General features: G+C 43.0%; 1 protein-coding gene across 1 annotated transcript in view; it reads left to right on the top strand.

The window, feature by feature from the left end:
• The window catches only part of magixa (MAGI family member, X-linked a), a gene marked incomplete at both ends in the record, with an annotated part of 120,686 nt that overhangs the window by 74,502 nt on the left and 34,454 nt on the right, over positions 1-11,730 (top strand). Inside the window, 3 exons of the mRNA XM_084333408.1 lie at positions 1,088-1,151; positions 4,498-4,695; positions 6,261-6,548. Coding sequence (XP_084189534.1) covers positions 1,088-1,151; positions 4,498-4,695; positions 6,261-6,548 — 550 coding nt within the window. The remainder of the gene's footprint in view (positions 1-1,087; positions 1,152-4,497; positions 4,696-6,260; positions 6,549-11,730) is intronic.

The raw sequence follows: 11,730 nt of genomic DNA on the forward strand, positions 1-11,730 counted from the left end.
CGGGGTCTACCAGAGTTCATTCTGGAGCCTCTGAGCCGCGCGGATCATGTGTTCTACTGTATACACGGTTGATCAATACATTTATCGATTTTTTCGAATGGCGATCGGAAATTGGAATAAACCATTTGGATACCATCTGACCTCGGGTAAGGAATCTATGTTATCAGTGTTAGGATAATCAGACTCGTTTTCACAGAGATATAAGCGTTTATGTGAAATGTGATGTTTTTACTGTAAAAGCCATGAGGAAATAAGAGCAGCGATTGTCAGCGCACGGCACGAGCGTGCGTGCGCACACATATACTATCGATCATCTAGCGTTTATTTGAAAACGATTCATAAATAGGCCGACAAATGACAACGTTCTGGAATATTCCAGTAAAAGGCGATTATCATAGGCATGGGTTGTTTTTCCCCGGAAAACGGGTGATTTTCAAAATGCTATCAAACGGAAATGAAGCGATAAAAATACAATCTGCCTTGCCAATGTTGACTGGAAAATGAGTCTTTGATAAGCGACGGGCAGATTAGACACATAGCCATAATTTAAAACATAGATTAGGCGATATTAACGTTAACATTGGCCGTGGACCGTGGCATTCAAGGGGGTAAAAAGGAAAACATGGCCGGCGCTCAAAGTGTAAGGGAATGTCACCCATTATTTCACACACGTGATTTCTTTCCATAGCCTTTGTTTGTGAAGACGCTCTCTGATTGGCTAGCCCGCCTACAGCGAAGACCCTCTCTGATTGGTTTAGTGGTTATGCTTCGAAGTGGTTATGCTTTGGCCCTCTTTCGAAGTGGGTTATGCTTAGAGTTACCCTAACCCTAACTCTAAGCATAACCCACTTCGAAAGAGGGCCAAAGCATAACCACTTCGAAGCAGAGAATATTATGTACAAGGCGGAAGAGACCCTTCGGAGCTAAACCAATCAGAGAGGGTCTTCGCTGTACGCAGGCTAGCCAATCAGAGAGAGTCTTCACAAACAAAGGCTATGGAAAAAAAGCACGCATTTCACACATGTTCTTCCTGTGAACTGGGTCAAACTGGGTCAAACTGGACTGGTGAAATATGTTTCTCTTCCAGGTTCAGAGAGTTCTACAAGAACACACCAGACAGGGAGATGTGGTTCTACTGGTCTACAGAGGAGGTACACACACACACACACACACACACACACACACACACACACACACACACACACACACACACACACACACACACACACACACACACACACACACACACACACACACACACACACACACACACACACACACACACACACACACACACACACACACACACACACACACACACAGAGGAAGTACGATATGAAGACCCTCTCTTCAGATGTAAGACCCTCCCTCAGATGTATGTAAATGTCCTACAGAATCAGATGAAATAACCATATTCCTTGTTTAGAACAATATAGTCAAGTTAGACCGCGCTCACAAGTTCTCACACTGGGTGCTGTAATCCCATAAAGTTCAGTATATCAAAGCAGGGTAGCCGGACCAGCACTCACAGGTTCAATGTTTTTTAATGGCAGCCTGAATCAAAAGCAGACATGTTTCGGACAATGTCCTTCTTCAGTGGTATGGCTAGCACTGGAAATACATTCAAGGTGATGGTTAAATACACCTGGCAGGTAATTGACACGGCAGGAAATGACAGGAAATGACATCACAACGCAGGTGTGCCTGTGCAATATGACTAAATGAATGACCTATCAAAATAGAGTCCAATCATAATTTATACATATATATAGATATATCTATATCTAACACCAATCAATATTATAAACAATACAGTACAAAACGAAACGAAACAAAATTACCAGAAACTTGATAACATATAACATGCCCATTAATTTATAGGGCTAATTGAGCCACTTTACGTAATTAATTAATTTCAAATTATCCATTGGGCATTTGTTGTGAAGCGTGCCTCTAGTTTGGCAACAAACAACAACTTAAATCAGACCAGAAATAACAATGTAGGAGTAAGGAGGTTAAAGGAAACAAGTTAAAACGTTTTCTTCATTCATTCCTCTAGGCTCGATGCAATTGAACAGGTGGATATAATAACATTCACGTTGCAACAGCAGCTTGTGTCTGTCTCCACCTCGCGCTGGCCTGAGTACTAACTCCAGTCCCATATATCTGAGATCATTGACGGTATGTTTACACTTTACAAATGTCAAGCTACCGACGACTTGACATCTGAATTCCTCACAGCACATTTGTGTTCACTTATTCTTGATTTAAAGGCTCTCGTTGTTTTGCCCACATAAGAAAAATTGCAAGGACATTTTAGCAAATACACCAGATTGGACGAATTACACGTAATCCGTCCTTTGACTGGGATATTTTTCCCCGTTTTTGGATGTGCGAAAAATGTATCTTTAATCATACCCTGGCACTGTACACAGGATTGGCAGGGAAAATTCCCATCTGGGATGTTGGACATAAAATGAGAAGGTTTCCTTAAGGGCAAATCAGTTTTGACTAGGAGATTAGATAAATTCGCTTGTCTCTTGTAAAAATAGTTAGGCGAATGCTGAAACGCTGTCCCTATGAGAGGGTCGGACTGCAGAATATGCCAATGTTTATTGACAATACTCCGTGTGTCTCTCGTAATAGGGCTGTAAGTAGACACGAAAGATACTTTGTCAGGTTTACCTTCTTTCTTTCTGGGGGTAAACAACGTGGCCCTATCAATATGCTTAGTTTTATTCAAGGCTTTGAGTGTCAAATCGGCACTGTATCCTCTCTCGTGGAAACTGCCACGGAGAACCTTTGCTTGTGCAATAAATGTATCGTCAGTATCACATATTCTCTTATAGCGAAGTATTTGGCTATAAGGAAGACTGTTCTTCAAGGCTGGGGTGTGATAACTAGAATAATGCAAGAACGAGTTACGGTCTGTCTCCTTTTTAAAAACCTCTGTGTGTAATGAGATGCCATCAGGGGCTTTCTTGATCAGAACATCGAGGAAGGGTAAATTATACATATCAAACTTTAATGTAAACTTTATCGTTCTTCTGCAGGAGTTCAGGTACTCAAGGAAGGAAAAAAGCTCAGATGATGAACCAGACCAAATAAAAAACAGATTGTCAATATAGCGCATATAAGATTTGACACATTTCTCAAACGGGTTATTATTAAAGATATGATCTACTTCATATTTGGACATATAAAGATTGGCTAGGTTCACAGCGGCTGGAGAGCCCATGCTAAGGCCTCTGTTTTGCAAATAGTATTTATCTTGGAATCTAAAATAATTTCTAGTTAGAACTAGATTGGTTAAACTAACCAGCGCTTCTGTAGGGGGGAGTAATACTTCCCTCGAGTTTAAATAAAAACTCAGCACGTCTAGCGCATCAGCATGTGGAATGCTGGGGTAAAGATTGACTACATCTATGGTAACTAGTAAGTCTGTAGGACTAATGTTGCAGGACGAGAGCCTGTTCAAAAAAGTAGTAGTATCCTTCAAGTAACCACGCTGGTGTCTGGCTCTGTCTCAGGCCTAGCATCAGCATCAACATCATCACTTATCAACACATTTTCATTAGCATATTGAGTTCTCTTATCAAACCCTCTGGCATGAAATGCTTTCAACTTATTATTTCTAAAAAACTTAAATAACTCTACCTTGGTAGTAAATGCATCCACCTTGCGGGCTGGGACAAAAGATAAACCTTTAGACAGGATATTGTGGTGTGGGTCGCTCAATAATACATCTGAAATGTTGACAATGTTAGATGTAATGCTCATCACCGGAACCGCGGATTTCTTCCTCTGGCCCCGCCTCGTCTTCTTATGGGTTCTCTCTCCGGTCGGGGAGGAAGCGGAGCGTCCTGCTCGCCTCGAAAAACAGACTGGCTCCGGAGCGGGTATCTGCCCGGCTGAGAGGGCGCCTCGTCGGAGCTCACCGCTGTGGAGGAGGAGTCAGTATGCTGTTGCCTGTCTGGGCTGCCAATTCAGCCTGCGGTTCCTGGAAGGTGGATTGTGGAGCCATGGATACACCATATGCGTTGCGTAGTCTTGCTCATCTCTTCTCCTCTTGGCTCTCTTGTGCAGCTCGATGTCATGTTTATACTTATCGAGTTTCTGGTTTACTGACTCGAGCAGTTCGGTCAGTTGGTCAGGGGTTAGAATAGTTTTAATTTCTTCCTCTAACAAGGAAAGCTCCTCTCTGACTTTGGCTAATTTAGAGCCTTCATTATCTATGATTAAAAGAAGTTTGATTCAGGCTGCCATTAAAAAACATTGAACCTGTGAGTGCTGATCCGGCTACCCTGCTTTGATATATTGTTTAGAACAATAACATGGACATACATTACTAATATATGCTTGTTGTTGTATACCCCCACTTCACACACCCTCTCTCTCTCTCCCTATCCCTCTGTGTCTCTCTGTCTGTCTCTCCCTCCTTCTCTCCTCTCTACCTCTCTCTCCCTCCCTCTTGCTCTCTCTCTTCTCCTCTCCCAGGCACTGTCGTCTCTCCAGTTGTGACCCCTAACCTCTACAAGCTCCTCCCCTCTCCTATCACTCCTCCCCCCTCCTCCTCCAGTTCTGCCGACTTGCCTTCCTCATCCTCGGGTGCCTTGGTCGAGGTCCCTCCTCTTAATCAGGCTGGCGCGGCCCTCGGAGGCCCCTCAGAAGGACCCTTACAAGGGCCCCACCAAGGTGATCACACTGCGATGTCCCTTTGCACTTAAAAGGAAGCATTTAAGGCCTTGATGTTTAGAATGTCTGCTGTAAGGTTCTTCTTCTAAGGGTTTTCCCCTCCACATTGCCTGTGGGGCTTTTTTCCTATTGCTAGGTGTTTAGTGAGTTTTTCCTTACCTTCGCGTGGGGTATGTCTGAGAGTGTTGCATTTATTTACTGTACATTTTATTTTAGACTTCATGGTGTTTTTGTTTTGTTCTTGATTCATTGTGATGTTTCTTCTTGACTTGTTTAAAGAAGACGTGTCCGGCCCATGGGGACATTGACGTGTGTTGTCGCCGGGCCTTACAAATACATTTGATTTGATTTGATTTGATTTGATTTGTAAGCTGTAAGCTCATTAATAAAACAACGTGTTAACATTGAATTATGTGTTGTTGCCACAAAATGGCTTCTTCAGGACAGGGGGCGACAGTGGCTCAGAAAAAGTAGAGCGGTTGTCTAGTAATCAGAAGGTTAAATTCCGGTTAGATTCCGGCTCCTCGCTGCAGCGTGTCGAAGTGTCCTCAAACCACCTCACCCCTGACTGTGTGTCGAAGTGTCCTCAAACCACCTCACCCCTGACTGCTCCCGATGAGCAGGTGTGGCACCTTGCATGGTGGCCTCTGCTGTCGGTGTGTGAATGTGTGAGTGGAGTTGTAAAGCGCTTTGGATCGAATATAAATAAATTATATAAATGCAGTCCAGCCATTTACCATTCAAAGATATATATATATAGATACATAGATATAGATATAGATATAGATATAGATATATAATCTATAGGATGAAAAAATATATATATTGTACCTGCTGCCAAAATGCATTGTAGGTTACCAAGTAGGATGATAGTACTATACTAGTAGTATACTACATTATACAGTACAGGCCTAGTTAAGATAATAGTACTTTATACTACATTATACAGTACAGGCCTAGTTAAGACGATAGTACTTTATACTACATTATACAGTACAGGCCTAGTTAAGATAATAGTACTTTATACTACATTATACAGTACAGGCCTAGTTAAGACGATAGTACTTTATACTACATTATACAGTACAGGCCTAGTTAAGATAATAGTACTTTATACTACATTATACAGTACAGGCCTAGTTAAGACGATAGTACTTTATACTACATTATACAGTACAGGCCTAGTTAAGACGATAGTACTTTATACTACATTATACAGTACATGCCTAGTTAAGATAATAGTACTTTATACTACATTATACAGTACAGGCCTAGTTAAGACGATAGTACTTTATACTACATTATACAGTACAGGCCTAGTTAAGATAATAGTACTTTATACTACATTATACAGTACAGGCCTAGTTAAGACGATAGTACTTTATACTACATTATACAGTACAGGCCTAGTTAAGATAATAGTACTTTATACTACATTATACAGTACATGCCTAGTTAAGATAATAGTACTTTATACTACATTATACAGTACAAGGGTTAAGGTGATAATAGCTCCTGGTAGGACTGTATATCTACTGAACAGACGTTGGGTTTTGTGCTGCCAGGTCCTCCAGCCCAGACCCCTAACGGAGCCCCAGCTCTGGTCCAGAGCACCAGCTTCTTGGACTCTGTCCCCGTCACGTTGACCCTGGAGCCCCGGGACTGGCTCGGGGTGGAGGAGAGCGCCGGTGGACCCCGTCCCACTCGTGGGAGTAATGGAGGAGGAGCCACAGGAGGAGCCGTGGCTAAAGACGGGAGAGGGGGAGGAGCCAAGACCATGGAGGTGGAGCTCAGGAGGAAGCCGGGAGAAGGCTTTGGGTTCGTCATCGCCTCACAGGACGTGTCCGGTGGAGGTGAGTGTTGCTGTGTGTCGACAGGCGGCGCTGAGCGGCCAGGGAGGTCTGGGTTAACACTCTTCCTGCCCTCAACAACTAGGACTGATATAGCCTTGAGCAAGGCATTGTCTCCCAACGTCTCCAGTTCCTGTGCTCAGGGGTCAACAGTGTCAGACTGTGGTTGTACTGGGCAGCTCCTAGTGGTCAACAGTGTCAGACAGTGGTTGTACTGGGCAGCTCCTAGTGGTCAACAGTGTCAGACGGTGGTTGTACTGGGCAGCTCCTAGTGGTCAACAGTGTCGGTGGTTGTACTGGGCAGCTCCTAGTGGTCAACAGTGTCAGACAGTGGTTGTACTGGGCAGCTCCTAGCGGTCAACAGTGTCAGACTGTGGTTGTACTGGGCAGCTCCTAGTGGTCAACAGTGTCAGACTGTGGTTGTATTGGGCAGCTCCTAGTGGTCAACAGTGTCAGACGGTGGTTGTACTGGGCAGCTCCTAGTGGTCAACAGTGTCGGTGGTTGTACTGGGCAGCTCCTAGCGGTCAACAGTGTCAGACTGTGGTTGTACTGGGCAGCTCCTAGTGGTCAACAGTGTCAGACTGTGGTTGTATTGGGCAGCTCCTAGTGGTCAACAGTGTCAGACTGTGGTTGTACTGGGCAGCTCCTAGTGGTCAACAGTGTCAGACTGTGGTTGTACTGGGCAGCTCCTAGTGGTCGACAGTGGTTGTTAGTCCTAGTCTAAAGTATATTGTCTATAATCTATAATCAACAGTCTATAGTCTATAATATAGTCTAGAGCAGTGGTCACCAACCTTTTTAAGCCCAAGATCACTTTTTTTTTTTTGGTGAAGGCAAGATCTACCTATTGAAGCGTTGAGAGAAAAAGACAGCCAAGATTGTACTTTAAACTAAATGACTTTTATTTGCCTGTATTCTAATTACATGCAATGCTTTGGTCCAACATTAAAACGTCAAAGTAGAACTATTATGTACTTTCTCAGTCAGTGCTAAGTGCAGTCATCTTATGCAACATCACTTTTCACATCAAAACAAAAGTAGAACTGTAATGTGGACTTTCTCATATTATTAACATTGACAAACATATTTACAATTAGCATTTTATAAAGTAGAACTGTAATGTGTACTTTCTCAGTCAGTGCTAAGTGCAGTCAGTGCTAAGTGCAGCATCACTTTTCACATCAGAACAAAAGTAGAACTGTAATGTGGACTTTCTCATATTATTAACATTGACAAACATATTTACAATTAGCATTTTATAAAGTAGAACTGTAATGTGTACTTTCTCAGTCAGTGCTAAGTGCAGCATCACTTTTCACATCAAAACAAAAGTAGAACTGTAATGTGTACTTTTTTTTTTTTTTTTTTTTTCATGGAAAGATCTACAGGGACAGTCTCAAAGATCAAGATCGACGGGTTGGTGACCACTGGTCTAGAGTGTATAATCTACAGTCTATAATCTATACTCTCTAGTCTATTATCTATAATCTACAGTCTCTAGTCTATAATCTCTGTGCTGATTACAGTCATGTGACCTGCTGCTCTGAGAGAGTCATGTGACCTGCTCTGAGACCAGCTGGTGTTCTGTATGGCCTGGTGACTCCAGTTTTTTATAGTTGAAGGGTTGTCGGTTAGATTTCCCTGTGGACCTGTAAGCACTGCAGATGACCCCCCACACACACACACACACACACACACACACACACACACACACACACACACACACACACACACACACACACACACACACACACACAAAGAGAGAGGGGGAATCAGGTTTGACACTGAAATCTTCAAACACATTGTGTGTGAGGGGTATGTTTGTTTCCGTGTGTGTGTGTGTGTGTGTGTGTGTGTGTGTGTGTGTGTGTGTGTGTGTGTGTGTGTGTGTGTGTGTGTGTGTGTGTGTGTGTGTGTGTGTGTGTGTGTGTGTGTGTGTGTGTGTGTGTGTGTGTGTGCCAAAGTCAAAGTCTGTATTTGTTCAGTCACTCCATACTAAGTAGTGAATAATAATTAGTGGTAATGCCAGCAATGCTGTTATATTAGCATTAAAGGACCACGCCAACGTTATGCGAAATGCACTTACCCTCTTCTCCAGAGTCAGACAAGAAGATAGATACCAATTTCCTCGTTTAGTAGAAAGCTATCTGGCTGCAAGCTAGCCTAGCGTAGCACAAATGAATGGAAGTTCTAAATGGAAATCTGCTTCTTCTTCTTTCGTGTAACGTCAGAGGTCCAACTCCGTATCTTGTAGCCATGCCCTTAACTCTGGTCCCACATCAAAGAGGCTGGCTTCCGAGGGTGGTTTGTATAGGGGGCAGATGGTCAGGATGTGGTCAACAGTCTGCTCAGGGTCTCCACACTCACATGCAGCGCTGTCTGCCAGGCCCCACTTCTTTAATGGTGCTTTAAAGCGACCAACCCCAGATCTTAAACGGTTCAGCAGAACCCATTGCCGGCGTGGAAGATCGTCTCCTGTGGCGCCATCTCCTGGATCCCAGATGTGGTGGTGGATTCTGCTACAGAACTAGGAGTATATGGGCGGCCGGGTAGCGCAGCGGACTAAGCGTCTGTCTACCACCGCAGAGACAGTGGGATCGAATCTGGCTGCCGAAGTACCTCCGGCTTGGTCGGCCGTCCGTGCTGACACAATTGGCAGTGTCAGCGGGTGGGAAAGCCGGTAGGGTGGGTCCTGGTCGTTGTAAACAGCGACTCCTACAGTTCAGTCTGGGCGCCTGCACAGCGAGGGAAGGATCTGGGGGAGGTAGTGTGATCCTTCCACATGTTACACTCCCCCAGTGAGAGTCCGCACTGCCAGGTGAAAAGAAGCGGTGGGCTGGCTACACATGTGTTGGAGGAAGCATGTGATAGTCTCCGCGTTCCCAGACCGACGGTAGGGTGGGGTAAGTGCGCAACGACCAGGAAGGGGAGAAAAACGGAAAAAGGAGGGGAAAAAGATAATACAAAAAAAGTTTATTGAAACCATATCAGCAGGCAGTCTATCAAATAAATGGCCAGAGGATATGAAGTGATGATAAAAAGCTTCACACATATCTGTTTCATGTACAGTTTTCACCAGTAATCTGAGCAGGTAGAGGTGGGAGGCTTTTTTAAAGATGTCATGATTTTCCAAAAGCTGGTTGCCTCTCCATGGGAGCTCGCAAGAGAGAACAAGTAATGACCGTAGTAGCTTTTCTGATCATACTATTGCACTAGAGATGGGCATAGATTTTTGAATATTCAAATAGTCATTCAATTATAAAATATCTAATAGTTTAAGTGAATATCGTTTCGCATAAACTATTCAGAATCAGAAATTGTGCAGATTTTTTTCTCTTAACACTTTGAATGCCCATCACGAGATATCTCGGGTTATCAGCCCGCCCCCTCGTGATTTTTTTTTTAGCGATCTGAATTCATATTTCATCAACCGAGTCTACCGTTGGTAAACCAGCTCCACCAGGCGCTGAGATGAAAAAAAGCGCCCCCTATCGTCTCCCAGATGGTAATGCACCGTTTTGGATTGGACTCAATGAAAATGGATGAGAAAAGAAAACTCCGGAATCCACATTTTACTTTTCACGCATGTAACCGGAGCCGATCAGATTCATTGTGGACCCTCAGAACAGCGTGTATTATGTGTTTTACAGTATACGCGTTGGATCAATAAAAGGATCGATTTTTGGAATGGCAATCAGGAATTGGAATAATCCATTTGGATACCATCTGATCTCAGGTAAGGAATCTATTTTACCAGTCTTAGGATAATCAGACCTGTTTTCACGGAGATATAAGCTTTTCCCCTATATGTGATATGGCTGTTTGACTGTGCGAGCGATCAGGAACTAAGAGAATACATTTTCAGCTCGCGGCACTATCGATAATCTAGCGTTTATTTGAAAACTATTCATAAATAGGCCGAAAAATGACAACGTTCTAGAATATTACAGTACACAGCGTTTATCACAGATTCTTTTTTTTCCCCCTTGAAAACGAGGGCTTTTCAAAATGCTATAAAACGGAAATGAACCGATAAAAAAACAATCCGCTTCGACAATGTTGACTGGAAAATTAGTCATTGATAAGCGACGGGCAGATTAGACACATTAGCCATAATTTAAAACATAGATTAGGCGATATTAATGCTAACATTGAAGTGGATGGTGGACATTCAAGCACTAAATGTGCGCCCCCTGCTGGGCACTGAAAGTGTTAAGTCAGCATGATACAAATCATGTAAAAAAACAACAACTGTTTCCTGATAACACTCACTTTGTGTTTATGGCATCTGGCAATTCTGTCACATTCAATTGGGCAGCGATCACTAATATGTTGTGTGAAAACTCCACTGGATGGGAATTTAAGCAGTGCGTTTGTTAGTACAAGTTGAATTAAAATGTGTTTAGATTGATGTTTTATATTTGGCCTCGTGGGATAGAAAATCAGCTGAGATAAATGTAACTGAAGACACTGTTTCCTGATAACTAATTCAAATTTAGGTCACCGAACTATTAACTCAGAAGAGGCATAAGATGACATGTGATCCGTTTGCCACATTAGTTGCAGAAGTAGGTAAATACCAATAACGGTACAATGAACATCACCTCCAAGGCAGAAATCTAAGTATATTTACATCTCCCTACAGAGGAAACAGCACGTTCTCATACAGACAGATATTCCTTAACATAAACCAATACCCCCTCCTCCTTTAGATTTCCTATCCATTTGAAAAAGCTTGTATCCATCCATAGCTTCATCCAAGTTAGAAACCTTTCCCGTGAGCCATGATTCAGTCAGAACAAAGATGTCAGAGGAGGCTCAATCAACACATGAACGAAGTCCACCTAAGGTAATAGGCTCCTCATATTTACATACAACAATCTAATGGTAGATGTAGACTAAATCTCAGTAGGTTGAGTATTGATTTGTACAAAACTATTTATTGTATTTGGTCGATTTCAGACGAGGCAAACATATATAATAGTAATGTATTGTGGGATATTCAGCCCAAGCCTGGACGTATGATTGGGATCAAAATCTAACTGTCTATCTGGCTTTATCTGTATTGATTTATCTCTCTATCTCTCTCTCGCTCTCTCTCTCTAGAGCAGCTGTGCAGTTTTTGTCCAGCTGTGTCTCCTTTTCCACCCTCTCTCCTGCCATCCCTCTCTCTCTCTCTCTCTC

Source organism: Notolepis coatsorum (genome assembly GCF_963971535.1).
Source record: "Notolepis coatsorum genome assembly, chromosome: 17".
NCBI lineage: Eukaryota > Metazoa > Chordata > Actinopteri > Aulopiformes > Paralepididae > Notolepis > Notolepis coatsorum.